The 13,543-nt window shown below is 60.7% G+C and overlaps 2 protein-coding genes across 6 annotated transcripts; both read left to right on the top strand.

Annotated features, from left to right (window-relative positions):
- The first annotated feature begins 908 nt into the window (after positions 1-908).
- On the top strand, positions 909-6,063 carry DTX3 (deltex E3 ubiquitin ligase 3). 3 transcript variants are annotated; one of them, XM_065934773.1, is made up of 7 exons: positions 909-1,208; positions 1,687-1,779; positions 2,534-2,595; positions 2,778-2,852; positions 3,213-3,942; positions 4,864-5,081; positions 5,405-6,063. In XM_065934773.1, the coding sequence occupies exons 4-7, from the start codon at positions 2,824-2,826 to the stop codon at positions 5,478-5,480; spliced, it is 1,053 nt and encodes a 350-aa protein (XP_065790845.1). In that variant the 5' UTR covers positions 909-1,208; positions 1,687-1,779; positions 2,534-2,595; positions 2,778-2,823; the 3' UTR covers positions 5,481-6,063. The 3 variants fall into 3 exon arrangements, with proteins under 3 accessions (XP_065790845.1, XP_065790844.1, XP_065790846.1); XM_065934774.1 differs by having other exon boundaries at positions 917-1,208; positions 3,194-3,942; XM_065934772.1 differs by lacking the exon at positions 1,687-1,779 and having other exon boundaries at positions 910-1,208.
- A 335-nt stretch (positions 6,064-6,398) lies between these two features.
- On the top strand, positions 6,399-13,299 carry ARHGEF25 (Rho guanine nucleotide exchange factor 25). Of its 3 annotated transcripts, none has more exons than XM_065934770.1 (16): positions 6,399-6,470; positions 6,849-6,963; positions 9,217-9,431; positions 9,560-9,655; positions 9,966-10,042; positions 10,215-10,281; positions 10,462-10,565; positions 10,753-10,822; positions 10,916-11,005; positions 11,103-11,195; positions 11,382-11,432; positions 11,598-11,675; positions 11,863-12,063; positions 12,195-12,375; positions 12,655-12,866; positions 13,161-13,299. In XM_065934770.1, the coding sequence occupies exons 4-16, from the start codon at positions 9,566-9,568 to the stop codon at positions 13,269-13,271; spliced, it is 1,425 nt and encodes a 474-aa protein (XP_065790842.1). In that variant the 5' UTR covers positions 6,399-6,470; positions 6,849-6,963; positions 9,217-9,431; positions 9,560-9,565; the 3' UTR covers positions 13,272-13,299. The 3 variants fall into 3 exon arrangements, with proteins under 3 accessions (XP_065790842.1, XP_065790840.1, XP_065790841.1); XM_065934768.1 differs by having other exon boundaries at positions 6,400-6,582; XM_065934769.1 differs by lacking the exons at positions 6,399-6,470; positions 6,849-6,963 and adding an exon at positions 7,917-8,283.
- The last annotated feature ends 244 nt before the right edge of the window (positions 13,300-13,543 follow it).

The following is a 13,543-nucleotide window of genomic DNA, read 5'->3' as shown; positions in this document are numbered from 1 at the left end:
GCTCTGGGGGGGTGGGGGGCAGGGCCAATTGAGGTGATATGACCCTCCCCCCCACACACACACTTTCCCCAGGGTTCTGGGCTAGATCACACTCACGTCGCTAAAGGTGAGCGAGTCTTAACAGCACCGAGCACACAGGAGCTAAAGAGGGAGCCCAGTGTTTCCCCAGCTTCCTGGGAAAGATGGCCTTTGTGTGGGGGACAGGAAGAGTACATCAGGGTCCTGGGAAAGGAAAGAAGGAAGTGACCAGCCATCCAGCCTGGAGAGAGAGTGAAGAAAGGGCGTGGATCAGCAGAGGCGGTGGCCAGTCTGAGAGGTCCATCCAGTGCTGTTTGGCCAAGGAGTTCTGACCCTTGGAGAAACCTGGCTTGATGTGGCCCCAGGGAAGTGAGTTGGACTGGGGGCGGAGTCTGCTGGCTCTGATGTGGGAAGCAGAAGAGGGCTCCCCCCACCCCTTTGTGAGTTTTTAACTCTATTTCAACCATAGACTTGATACCATCACTCCAAGGCATTTTTTTTTTTGGACAAAATGTATTCACTTCTCATTCTGCCCCAGCCTCAGTGTAAAGAGAAAAATCAGATCAACACCCATGTGAACACAGGTTTGACAGAGGGTAACAATCTAGGGAAAGGCTAGCAATAAAGAAGGGAACCGTCTTAGTCCTGGATTTATTTTTTAGAACCAGTGCTTTTTACTATGACTCTTCTTCCAACCTCCTATTCCTCAAAGGCCTTTCTAGAAAAAGGATCACAGAGAAATTGCCCCCTCTTCCCCACCTACCTAAACCGACACTCCTCACCCACCCATCTGCCACCAGCTTCCAGAAGCTGCTACGCAGCTGGCGGGCGAAGAACAGGGGGAGGGCCCCTCTCCGGAGGGGAAAGCGGGAAGGGTAGCGTCTTCAAGGGATTTACCTCCCGCCCTGGGCTCCACGACACCACCCCCGCCTCCGAGGACGGGGACGGCGCCTCCATCTCTGCTTCGGGGCGGAAGGCAGGGGCGTGCGGATGGAAGCGGGTCGGAGGAGCCGGTGACTGCCGCCTGGGCGGGGAGGGGTGCCGTCCTGCTCCCCTCTTCCTCGGCCTGCACCCCTGCAACCCCCCCCTTCCCGGGGTCTCCCCCCACCCCGCCCTTGTTGCCAAGGCCCAGACCGTCATCCCAGCAACAGCCTCAGTCATGTGACCGGCAATGGCGGCGCTGACGGGAGGTAGGTGAGCCCGGCGCCCCCCGCACCCGCCGCGCGCCCCCCGGGCCCTGCTCGCGGCCCCGCGCGCCCGCCCGCCTCCCCGGCGCCCCCTCCTCGCTGTCCTGCGCGCGGCGCCGGGGCCCGGCCCGGCCCCGCCGGCCCTCTTGTCTGCTGCCCTCCGGCCTGGGCCTCCACTGGGGGTTCTGGGCCCCGCGATCCGGCGACATGCATCCCCACCCCGCGGCGGGGCTGCGGGGGCTCTGCCGAGCCGGGGTGCGGGAGCTGGTTCCGGGTCGCGTCTGGCAGGAGGTCGTGGGGGGAGGGGGTGCGTCCGTTGATGCCCCCGTTGACGCCCCCAGGGACCCCGGCCCTTCCCGGCCGCCCTTGTCGCCGGCCTCTCTCGGGCGGGCGGGACTGGCCCCGTGTCCGGCCGGGGGTGCCCCAGAGGAATCGGACCCAGCCAGAGCTGCGGCCCCGCCTCCCTTCCCTCTGCCAGCAGGACTCGGAGCAAAGGACACCTAGGTCCTGGCCTCTCTCTGATGGGGAGGGGGTGTTCCACCTGGGTGCGAGCCGAGGCTTTCTGAATCTTGAGGTGCATCTGGCCTTGAGGGGACTGGGAAGGAGGCACGAGCGGAGAGCGGCTCCCTTTTGGATCAGTCAGGGAATGGAGGTCACACGAACGGCCCTTCTATTTGGGCCGCATTTGGAGGTGTTGTAGGGATGGCTCTGTACCTGAACACAGCAAGACCGGGTGCAGGGAGGGGGTGGTGGGCAACACCAGGGTGCTCCAGCGGGTCCCCTGCGTGAGCTCCACCCCTCCCGGAATGCAGCCTAGGTGGCTGGCAGGCCTGGACTTCGTGCGCTGGGTTTAAAAGGTGACAGGGAGAACTTTGTTATTGCAGGGGCTTCTGCCACTCGGTCCGCATTCCAAATAGACTCCAGCAGAAGGGACTGGGTTAACACTCAAGGAAGGCTCCCTAGCACTAGGAGCGGAATTATTGGCAAAATGTGGAGCAGGGCGAGAAGCTGGGGAGCAAAGGAGATATTCTTGTCCTTGTGATCTGAGGGAGGTGGCAACACAGACCTTCTGTGTGTGGGCTTTTCCCTTCCAGACTTCTCTAATCTGTGTCCCTAGGCTTTCTTAAGAGCCCCAGAGCTGAGGAAGAGGAAAGTTAGCTTGTTGAAGTTCCTTCTTTAGGAACTTGGCCAGAGGCTGGGGATGAAATCCTGCAAAAGACAGGGAGAGGAAATGGAAGGAGGAGTTTTTGTTTTGCTTCTGGGCTGAGTGGGGGAAACAGTAATGTTTGTCATCCTAACCCCTCCTCCCCCACGCCCCCCTCCCCTAGTCCTGGTGAGCTGAGTGTGGAGACAGAGGGAATTCTGCTGTCACCGTCCATGGGCTTCCCAGGTATCTGCCTTTCATGGAAACCCCAACTCTCACCCTTAAATTAGTTTCCTCCATTCCATGTTCCTAGTAATCCCATTCCCAGGAGATGGACCCCCAGGCTCTGTCTGTCTCGTGGGCTGCTGGGTGGGGGCACCTGGCAATGGGAGAAGGGGTTTTCCACTCCTTTCCCTTCCACCCACCAGGTCACACAACCTACAAGTAGGGAGTGAGGACAGAGAGCGCGCCTGCATGCCAATTCTAAGCTCTTCAGGATCAAAGTGAGCAAAAAGGGGGGTCGAAATCTCCTTTCCTTTTACAGAACCCAGTCCAGAGTTGGGGAGGGCCAGGATGCTTCTGTGATCTAGGGAGGAGTGTAGGAGAAGCAAGACTGATGCTTACCTTAGATGACAATAAAGTTAGGGCAGCTTTCTTGCTCTTCAGGGGGTGCTGGAGTTTGAAGGTGGGAGGAACTGGAACACGAACTTGGGGGGAGGAGTTGGGGGTTGGGCTCTGAGAGAGTGGAGGTAATCTAGGGCTGGAAAGGAGTGGGCAGGAGGAGGCACTGGTATCTGTGAAATGGGGACCCCCCCACCCTGAGTCCCTTTCACCCTGGGGGCAGTGTCGTTCGTCCTGTCCAGAATGGCAGCCTGTGGAGGCACCTGCAAGAACAAAGTGACCGTCTCCAAGCCTGTGTGGGACTTCCTGAGCAAGGAGACCCCCGCCCGGCTGGCCCGGCTTCGGGAGGAGCACCACGTGTCCATTCTCATAGACGGCGAGACTTCTGACATCTATGTTCTCCAGCTTTCCCCTCAGGGGCCGCCCCCCGCCCCTCCCAATGGGCTCTACCTGGCCAGGAAGGCCCTCAAGGGGCTGCTCAAGGAGGCAGAGAAAGAGCTCAAGAAAGCTCAGAGGCAGGGGGAGCTTATGGGCTGCCTGGCTTTGGGGGGTGGAGGGGAGCACCCTGAGCTGCACCGCCCAGGCCCGCCCCCTCTCCGGGCAGCCCCACTCCTGCCCCCAGGGGCCCGGGGGCTTCCCCCACCTCCTCCTGCCCTGCCCCCTCCCCTCCCTCCCCGCCTTCGGGAAGAGGCAGAGGAGCAGGAGAGCACCTGCCCCATCTGTCTGGGAGAGATCCAGAACGCCAAGACCCTGGAGAAGTGCCGGCACTCGTTCTGCGAGGGCTGCATCACCCGGGCTCTGCAGGTGAAGAAGGCCTGCCCCATGTGTGGCCGCTTCTATGGGCAGCTGGTGGGCAACCAGCCCCAGAACGGGCGGATGCTGGTCTCTAAGGACGCCACGCTCCTGCTGCCCAGCTATGAGAAGTACGGTACCATCGTCATCCAGTACGTCTTCCCGCCCGGCGTCCAGGGGGTAAGAAGAGGGCGGCTGCCCTTGCCCTTCGGTTTCCCCGGGCTCCTTGTGCTCTGATTGTCCTCTGATTTAGGAAAGCTGGGTGTGAGGGGAGTGTGGTTGTTAGATGTGATAGAGTCGTGCGGTCTGTCTCCTGGGATGCCTTCCCGCTCAGCTCAGTGCCTTGGAGCAAGAGGCCCCCTTGAAGCCTAGCTTTTCCATCCCCACGACCCCAAGGCACCCATGAAAATCAGGTATGAAAGAAAGGAATCGAATTCTCTTTCCTTGATGAACTTGGATGTTGACAGCTATTGTCAGCAGAGGTGAAGTCTGTGAGGATGGCGGCTCAGGTGCAGGCCAGCACAGAGGGAAAAGTCTGACCTCCTCTCAACAGTGCTGGGAGTGTTAACTCCATTCCAGGTTTATGAGACAGAAAACTTTGTTACAGACAGTCAAAGGTTAAAACAGGAGCGGCCAAGAGCCTATAGGTATCTTCTTGCTTGGCAAAGGGTAATGTCCAGTTCTGGTTTGCAGAAAGATGAGGGAGCTCTGAAAGAGAGGAACAGAAAAATGGAACAGGTTAGACAGTGGAGGATGCATGGGGAGCGCTTTCAGGTGGAGAAGGGAAAGCTGACAGGTAAATGATTCTGTCTTCACATTTCTGCTGAGTTGTCTGCAGAGTAAGACCCAGCTTACCTTCCACCACTTTCGAGAATACGTTTGTTGCTCGCAGGATTGGGAGAGCAGAAAGAACCTCTGAATGATGAGAATTTTGTCTGGAAACAGGCTTCTGGTGCCCAGACCCTAGAGCTGGTCCTTCGTGGAAGGCTGTCACTGCCCCAGCAGCATTAGCTGGGGGTGCACAGCCAGAAGGCTGGCCACCACGACCCTCCATGGGCCTTCAGATGCACAGCTGCTCATTCTGCCTCCCCATTCCCCCAGGCTGAACACCCAAACCCAGGAGTTCGGTATCCTGGCACTACCCGGGTGGCCTACCTCCCGGACTGCCCCGAGGGCAACAAGGTGCTGACCCTGTTCCGCAAGGCGTTTGACCAGCGTCTCACCTTCACCATCGGCACCTCCATGACCACAGGGAGACCGAATGTCATCACTTGGAACGACATCCACCACAAGACCAGCTGCACAGGGGGACCGCAGCTGTGCGACATTCCTTCTTCCCTTCCCCTGGCTCTACCCCTTCTCCCCATTCCAACAGAGGGAACCCCTTCTCTGTGGGAGCCTCCTAACTGGAGAGGGCCACCCCCAAACTATTCAACCATCTTGTCCATCCCAGTGTGTCCTGTAATCATCCTGGTCCTGATGTGCCCAGCTTAACCTACAAAAATCTGCAGAATTGGGCTCAGTGATCTTGGGTTTGGATAACCTTAAGGAAGGTGGGGAGGGGCTAGAATGGGGCAGCAGAATGAGGGTGAGCACGGGGGCAATCTCAGTAAGCCTGACCCTCACTTCTCTTTGCTCCCAGGTTTGGGTACCCGGACCCCACCTACCTGACCCGGGTGCAGGAGGAGCTGAGAGCCAAGGGCATCACGGATGACTGAAGGACAGCCCCTCCAGCAGGACCCAGCGGAAGCCTCTGTTCTCTCTCCCTCTGCCCCCCTGGCCTCTCCTGCCGGGGACTGTCTGACGGGGAAGGAGTCTGCAGAGGGAGGGGCGATCCGTCCCCCAGCCCCCCACCGGCCGCGCGCTCCAGTGCCGTGTGGGCCACTCCCTGCTGGCAGAGGGCCGTCCCGGGCTCTGCTCCCCTCCTCCGCGTGTACATACTCCCAGCCGCCCTGCCCCCTCCATTGCCCTTGGCTTTTTCTGGTACGTGCTGTGTTCCAGGGACCGCTGAGAAAGGGCCTGGGTGGGAAGGGAGGGTCTCCGGAAGCTCCCACCCGCACCCCCGCTGAACCTCTGTGCAGAGGGAGGGGCCGCCGCAGGGCGCACCGTGGGGCCGGCTGCGTGCGTTCTTCAGAGTCGGTTCCCCCTTCGTCCGGAGCCTAGTCCTTGCTCTCCAGCCTCTGTCTCTGTCAGTCCTTCTCCCGCTCTTCTCTGCCCCCTATAAGGAGCCTCCTCATCCCCTTCTGGAATCGCCGCCAGACTGTAGCTTTTAATTTAATAAAAATAAAACATGCAACTCTCGCTGCCGCGCCCCTCTGTTCTGCGGGCCGGGGTAGGCGTGGGGTGGGGGGGGCTGGACCCGGGAAGGCGCGGGGGCGGTGATGGGGCGCTCCCGGGGAGCCTCGCCAGGCTGCCTGCCCCCGGAGGGCCTGGGACCGCGGCACGCAGTCCCGTGGGCTCCGGGTAACACAGCGAACCCCTGGGTCGTGCTTCGACGGAGGACTTGGGATTAAGAGAGGTTTGTTTGTTGTCGAACGCCGGTGGTGGAGAAAGCGACAACCCTACCCCTTCAGAAAAGTTTGGCTGGGGTGGGAGTGGGGGCGGAGCCGGGAAGGGGGGCGGATTCGGCGGCGGCAACTCCCCGGACGCACGCAGGCCTCAGAGCCCCCCGGCTTCCGTGCCCCCTCGGCTCTGCAACTTGGAGGAGGGTAGGGGTCCAGCATGAAGCCCCCGGATCGCCCCGGCCCTGGCCGCACGGACCGGATACTGGGGGTCATGGGGGGCATGCTGCGCGCATGCGCCCTACCCGGGCAGGAGGGGGTAAGAAGGGGGACCGAGGTGGGGTCGGGGTCTTTAGCGGGCTCCAGACGGCTGCACCCCGCAGCTCAATATACCCGCAGACAAGAATTCTGCGGAGTAGTCGCAGGAACTCAGAGTTCCACTAAGAGGAGCGTAGGCACGTTTTTGGGTGAACTAACTGCTCTCTCCACCCTAGCCTCGGCGACCCTTTTGTAAAGAGTGGGTTTTGACAGACGGGGAAGCGGGAGGTGGAGGGCGGGTTCCTTAGGACTGCTCTGTCCCCGCAGCCCTCGAAGAGAAGCCCCCTAGGGCCGGGGGGTACCGAGCCAGAATCTAACTGGACGGAAGGGGATCAGAGAGGGGAGAGCGACCGTGAGGTCCCCGCCTGGGTTCCGCTGCTCGGTAAGAAGCTGGGGGTGGGGTGGCGCCCAGTTTGCCATCCTGCGCAAAGTGGCGAATTAAAAAATACGCTGCTCGTATTAGCATAAAGGTTCGCATCTAATTTGCATGAGACTCCTAGAAACGCTGAGACCTCCACGCTTCTTCTCGCCCTCCAGTCGGCTGTGAGTCCTCCACCCCAGCGGGTCCCGAGCCCCGCTGGCGGAGTGTCCCCGCGCCCCACCCCTGGCCCCTCGCCAGCCCAGCCTCCGGGACTTCGCCTTAATTGGTGATTAGCCTCAGCTGGAGTCCCGGGGCCTGGAGGAAAGAAGGGTCCGGCGAGAGGGCGGCACCTGGGCTGTGTTCCCCGCAAAGAGCTCCCCATTCACGCACCCTCCACGGGGGGACCTTGTCCCCCGCCCGCCCTCCTCCCGCAAGGCCTGGGACAGTCCCAACCCCGGGACATCTTCCCCCGGGATGCAGGCCAAGGCCCCATCCGCCGCGCCCTTCTCCGCTGCAGAGGCCGAGGGGCGATCCCGGCAGACCCCGCCGCGGGGCTCAAGCCCCACCCCAGTGCTCCGCAGCCGGAGCCGGAGATACGGGAGGGAGGGGGAACCCGGGGGCTGGGGAGCCCCGGCTAGAGGGGAGGGGCGGAGGCGCCGGGGACGTGGAGTGGGAACGTGGTGGTGCCTGGGGGAGGAGGGGTTCGGCTGAAGGGGGAACCGGAGGGAGAGGGCGGAGCTGGGCCGCGGAGGCCCCTCCCCGCGGCGGCCCGGCGGCGGGGCCTGTTATTCCGCTCGCCGCTCCGCCGGGACCCGCGCCGCGCCAGTGACTCGGGGAGTCGGCCCCCGCCTCCTCCTCTGCCCGGGCCTAGAACCACCCCCAATCCGAGAGGCCGGAGACGGAGCGGGAGCGGCTGCAGCATCCCGGCCCAGCTTCCTCCACCATCCCTCCCCTCCCCGCTGGACATCTGGACCACCCTGGGCCCCGCACCGGCTCCGGAAACCCTCCCCGCCCAGTTCGGCGGCTGGGCCCCGCGCCGCCCTCTCTGCAGAGCCCCCAGCCCTCTTCCAGACCAGACTTCCGCCTACCCCTGGACCCCCGCTCTCTGTTCCCTCCCTCCCCCCCTCCCCCAGCCTGGAGCGGGGTAGGAGGGAGGGGGGGTGTGCACCCTGCGCCGTCCCCGCCCCCCGTGATTCCCCCTGCATGGCCAACCCGGGTGGGAGGTGCGGGGGCGCCCGGGCGCCATGCGGGGGGGGCAGAAGGAGGGTCGCTGTGCCTGTCCCCATGTGATCCGAAAAGTGCTGGCAAAATGCGGCTGCTGCTTCGCTCGGGGGGGACGTGGTGAGTGTAAGGTCGCTAGGGCTCAGTGTTGAGTCGGGGGCGGGCTGAGGGGTTCAAGACTTGCGTTCGTCCCGGCCCTAGGGATTTAGAGGCTGGAGACTATACCTGTCTTTTCAAGGAGAGTGCCTTAATAGCTGATCTCTAAGATTCTTCTCTGCCTTCATTTCTATCAGTTCAACTTAAGGAAATTGGGGAAGGGGCAAGGGACTTCTCTCAACTGAGCAGGAGAAGAACCCACTCATAATCCCCTTAGGCCTAGAACCACATCTACCCTCAAATCCTTTTGCTGAAAATCTACTTCAGATCTGTAGAGGGACGGGGTGGGGGGGAGGGTGTAGGAATGAGGGATGAGGGGGCTACCAGGGGCTCTTTGACAAATCTCAGCTCCTCTGTCCCTGAGCCAGGCCAAGGATAACTCTGATGAGCTCTCCTCACTTGCCCCCTCTGTTGGGTTTGTGCTCGTGTTGGGGAGGTGGGCTGCAGAAGTCTTCCCTTTTTATAGTGGTTACAGCAGCTGGTGGAGGAGGGGTCTGGGGGTGGCAGATGGGCTCTGAGCTCTTTTTGTCCCCCCTTCTCAGAGAATGGTCTGTACCCATTGCAAGGGGGAGGGTTACAGGAGAGCAGATGGCCACCCCCAGCCTCTAGTGTGCCCAGATGGCTGCCCCCACTGCCATGCTCAGATATGAAGGAGCCCCCACACGTAACTGGGGGTGCCGGGCATAGGGAGCCAGGTGTTTGCTGTCCTTCCCCCCAAGGGTGCCCTGGTGAAATTTTCTTCCTGGCCGGGTCAAGTGAGGATGGCGAGAGAGTGAGCCCTGGGGGAGAGGGGCCGAGCATCACAGAATGGAGCTTCCGGGAGCTCCCTGGGGACCCCGAATCTGGAGCCGAAGCAACATGTCATTCCCTTTCTCCACCCCCACCCCACCCCATCAGAGTCCTACTCTATTGCTGGCAGTGAGGGGAGTATCTCGGCTTCGGCTGCCTCGGGTCTGGCGGCCCCCTCTGGCCCCAGCTCTGGCCTCAGCTCTGGCCCCTGTTCCCCGGGCCCCCCGCGGCCAGCCAGGGGCCTGAGGAGATGGTTGGATCATCCCACACACTGCCTCAGTGTGGAGACGGAGGCAGACAGTGGCCGGGCCGGACCGGGTGAGGTGAGCAGGCACCACAGAGGCATGTACGACATCCCTGAGGAACGCTGGGAGCGGGCGGCTGGCGTCACTGGTCACGGGGAGACACAGCTACTGTCCCTGACCTTTGAGACTTGACCTTTGGCCCCTAGAACTGGATGCTGGAACCAGCCCTAGCCACAGGAGAGGAGCTGCCAGAACTGAACCTGCTGACCACTTTGTTGGGGGGCCCCAGGGCTAAGACACAGGTATGAAGAAACAAGGACTTCCCAGAGAGCTCAGTGATAAGGCATCTGCCTGTCAATGCAGGAGACACAGAGGAGCTGTGGGCTGGATCCCGGGCCGGGAGGATCTCCTGGGGAAGAAAATGGCAACCCATTCCAGTATTCTTGCCTGGAAAACCCCATGGACAGAGGCGCCCAGGGGGCTATGGTCCATGGGGTTGCAAAGAGTTGGACATGACCCGGAGACTAAGCGTACATGAAGAAATAAGTCTGGGGTGGCTTCCCTCACCCAAGGGTCATCCTTTTGCTTACTCTGAGATGTTCTTCCTTCCAGCCCCCTGAAGAGGAGACTTTGTCCCAAGCCCCTGAGAGTGAAGAGGAGCAGAAGAAGAAGGCTCTGGAAAGGAGTATGTAAGTGTCCACACTCTCTCTCCCTGACCTCCCCCTCCAATCACACAACTTGCGGAGGACTGTCTCTCACATTCTAGATTTGAGACTTGGGATTTCCTCCGAGGTTGGCCGTGGTAATGAAGGGGCTCCTAGTCCAGGAGAGAGGAAGTGGCTAAACCTGTTCTCTCCCCAGGTATGTCCTCAGTGAACTGGTAGAGACAGAGAAAATGTACGTGGACGACTTGGGGCAGATTGTGGAGGTAGCTCCCTCTTCCCTTCCCAGCTCTGGCCCAGCCCTTCCCCTCTTCCCAGGGCTGTGTCAGGAGATGCTTCGCTGCTCCTCGGCCCCACCTCCCCACTCTCCCAGACTTCCTGGACTTTTTGAGGTTCCCCCTGGGATGGGCCCCACACTCGCCTGCTCCCTTCCCACCTTCCCGCAGGGCTACATGGCCACCATGGCTGCTCAGGGGGTACCCGAGAATCTTCGAGGTCGCGACAGGATTGTGTTTGGGAACATCCAGCAGATTTATGAGTGGCATCGAGAGTAAGTGATGGATCCCCTGAGAGCAAGGGGCAGGGGCACCCGTCTGGCGGCCTCTGTGTCCTCCCCAAGGGCCCGCCGTGGCCTGAGGAATGTTTGGAGAGACTTCCTGGGGAACACCACGGGGCAGACAGCTCTAACTTGCCTGGGATGGGGTGTTTGACCTGCCTTTTCCCGGCTACCCCTCCAGCTATTTCCTGCGGGAGTTGCAGCGCTGTCTGAAGGATCCTGATTGGCTGGCTCAGCTGTTTATCAAACACGTGAGGCTTGAGGGCGTGGCGTCCAGAAGGGGAGGGGCTTGGGAGTGGATCAGGCCTCAGTACCTCGACTCTTTCTTAAAATTTGCCTTTTAGGAGCGCCGGTTGCATATGTACGTGGTGTACTGTCAGAATAAGCCCAAATCAGAGCATGTGGTATCAGAATTTGGGGACAGCTATTTTGAGGTCAGTGGCTGAGATACTTTGGGGAAAGGGGGACAGAATCGTCAGTACCAGCGGGCTTTCCAGGCTGCAAAGCCACCCCGTCTGTCCCTGTCCCCAGGAGCTCCGGCAGCAGCTGGGGCACCGCCTGCAGCTCAACGACCTCCTCATCAAACCAGTGCAGAGGATCATGAAATACCAGCTGCTGCTCAAGGTCAGGGCCCCCTGTTTCCTGGGGGGCACAGCAGGTTGGGACCACCTTTTCTTCATTCATCTCCCCAGGTTCCTAAGGCTCCCCCTGGACTTCCTGGGGGCCCTCACCTGTGTCCTCAGGGCAGGGTGCGAGGGGTCTTGAGGATGTCCTCGTGACCTCCCTGAGAATTTCTTTTCTGTGTTTTAGGATTTTCTCAAGTATTATAGGAGAGCTGGGATGGATACTGAAGAGCTGGAGGTGAGGGCTCCCATGTCTCATAGGACACACCAGCCACACCTATCTTCTTAGTCTCCTGGGTTCCTTTATAGCGCTATCTGGTTTATAGGGGGAGGCTGGTTGAAGAGGTCTGAAGAGGCCTCTTTCCCAACGTTGACAACGCTCCTCTCTTTACCTGGGTCCCAGCAAGCGGTGGAGGTCATGTGCTTCGTCCCCAAGCGCTGCAATGACATGATGACCCTGGGGAGACTTCGGGGGTTTGAGGTACGGGGATGGAGCAGAGTTCTTGGCCCCAGGCTGAGCCTTCGGGAGTCCCTAAAGGGAGTTGTCTTCCTCTCCTGGGGTTGACAGGAGCTGGCTGGTCAGAGTGTCAGGGGAAGGAGGGAGGAGCAGAGAGTTGCCCCCTCTTCTCTTCTAGTTTCTCTCAAAGGCCACTCTCCTTTGGTTTCAGGGCAAACTGACTGCTCAGGGAAAGCTCTTGGGCCAGGACACATTCTGGGTCACGGAGCCAGAGGCTGGGGGGCTGCTCTCTTCCCGGGGCCGAGAGAGGCGTGTCTTCCTCTTCGAGCAAATCGTCATCTTCAGCGAGGCCCTGGGAGGAGGAGTACGAGGTGGAGCGCAGCCTGGTTATGTGTACAAGAGCAGCATCAAGGTGGGGAGGGGTCTGCCTGGGGTCAGGGAGGCCTCTGAGAGGACGTCTGGCTCTGGATATTTGTTGGAGGGGGCAGGATCCAGAGTAGGGGCTGAAGAATGTTGGGGGCTGCCTCCTCTCTGCCAATCCAGGTGAGCTGCCTGGGACTGGAGGCAAACCTCCAAGGTGACCCTTGCCGGTTTGCACTGACCTCCAGAGGGCCAGAGGGTGGGATCCAGCGCTACGTCCTGCAGGCTGCGGACCCTGCGGTCAGTCAGGCCTGGATCAAGCAAGTGGCTCAGATCCTGGAAAGCCAGCGGGACTTTCTCAATGGTGAAGCCCAGCCCCACTCCTTCCCATCCTCTCTCGGCCCTTTGATCTCCCGAATCCCTCCCTGCGCATTCTCTGATCCCTGCCTTCTCCCCTCACCTCCACTTTTCCACTACTCACTCAAGACTGAGTAACTCGGAATCCCCCTAAAGCCCCAAGCAGCTTACCTTGGCTGACAGTCCTTGGGCGGGGAGGGCAGGGCGGGAGAACACGGCCTGAGCAGAGTCCCTGGCGAGGGCGTGTCTCTGCTGTAACCCTCCTTCTGTGCCCTCTCTGCCCCAGCGCTGCAGTCGCCCATCGAGTACCAGAGACGGGAGAGTCAGACCAACAGCCTGGGGCGGCCAGGAGGGCCTGGGGTGGGGAGCCCCGGGAGAATTCGGCCTGGAGACCGGGCCCAGCTCAGCACACACACACCCATGAATGGCTCTCTCCCGTCCCTGCTGCTGTCGCCCCAAGGGGAGGTGGCCAGAGCCCCCCTGCGCCCGGACACGCAGGTATGAGGAATGAAGCTCCCTGGCTGTAAGGGCAGAATGCGGAGGGCCTCCCTCTCGGTTCTGGGTCCCCAAACCCCCATATCATTCTTTTTTCCACCACCTTCCTTTTGTCTCCCCCTTCCTACTTCCCAGCTCTTGCCCTCCCCCACTCCAGTTTAACCTGGGAGACGCTGATGGTCTCAGATGATCTAAGATGTCTGGCAAGAGGGTGTGACTCGGGGCTTACACTGACAAGACAGGAGTGAGGGTGGATGCCTGAACTTCTTTGATTCTCAGACTTGAGTCTCTTTTCAGGCTCCCAGTGCCGCCCCCCAGGCTCCTCATGACCCTCCTCCAGTTCCACCAGTTCCGGACACCCCACCCTGCCGAGCCAGACTCGCCAAGCTGGATGAAGATGAGCTGTAACTGGTGAAGGCCACGGGGGTGGTGCTGACTCAGCCACTTTGTTCCTCCAGGAACTTCAGGGCAATCCTTCGGCACCGTTCCAGAATTCCTCCCTCTTGGTGTGTCTGGAGGGTGGGCAAGGCTGGGAGTGGTGTCAACTTGGAGGAGGGTACCTAGATTCAAAAAGACTTCTTTCTGCCCGAGGAACACAGGTTCCTTCAGCTCCCACCCCTATGCATGCATCACAGGTCCCCCCAAAAGGAGGATATGTGGGTGGGTGGGTGGGAGGGCTG

The sequence above is a fragment of the Muntiacus reevesi genome, chromosome 4 (genome assembly GCF_963930625.1).
Source record: "Muntiacus reevesi chromosome 4, mMunRee1.1, whole genome shotgun sequence".
Classification (NCBI taxonomy): domain Eukaryota; kingdom Metazoa; phylum Chordata; class Mammalia; order Artiodactyla; family Cervidae; genus Muntiacus; species Muntiacus reevesi.
This window is presented reverse-complemented; position numbering and strand designations above follow the sequence as displayed.

Bases quoted from the DNA above. Each gene is read 5' to 3' on its own strand.
- DTX3 (XM_065934773.1), top strand. From the start codon at position 2,824: ATGCCAATTCTAAGCTCTTCAGGATCAAA. The intron at 2,853-3,212 runs GTGAGCAAAAAG...CGTCCTGTCCAG, and splicing joins CTAAGCTCTTCAGGATCAAA to AATGGCAGCCTGTGGAGGCA. The intron at 5,082-5,404 runs GTGCGACATTCC...CTTTGCTCCCAG, and splicing joins TGCACAGGGGGACCGCAGCT to GTTTGGGTACCCGGACCCCA.
- ARHGEF25 (XM_065934768.1), top strand. From the start codon at position 6,484: ATGAAGCCCCCGGATCGCCCCGGCCCTGGCCGCACGGACCGGATACTG. The intron at 6,583-6,848 runs GTAAGAAGGGGG...CTGTCCCCGCAG, and splicing joins CCCTACCCGGGCAGGAGGGG to CCCTCGAAGAGAAGCCCCCT. The intron at 9,656-9,965 runs GTATGAAGAAAC...TCTTCCTTCCAG, and splicing joins GCCCCAGGGCTAAGACACAG to CCCCCTGAAGAGGAGACTTT.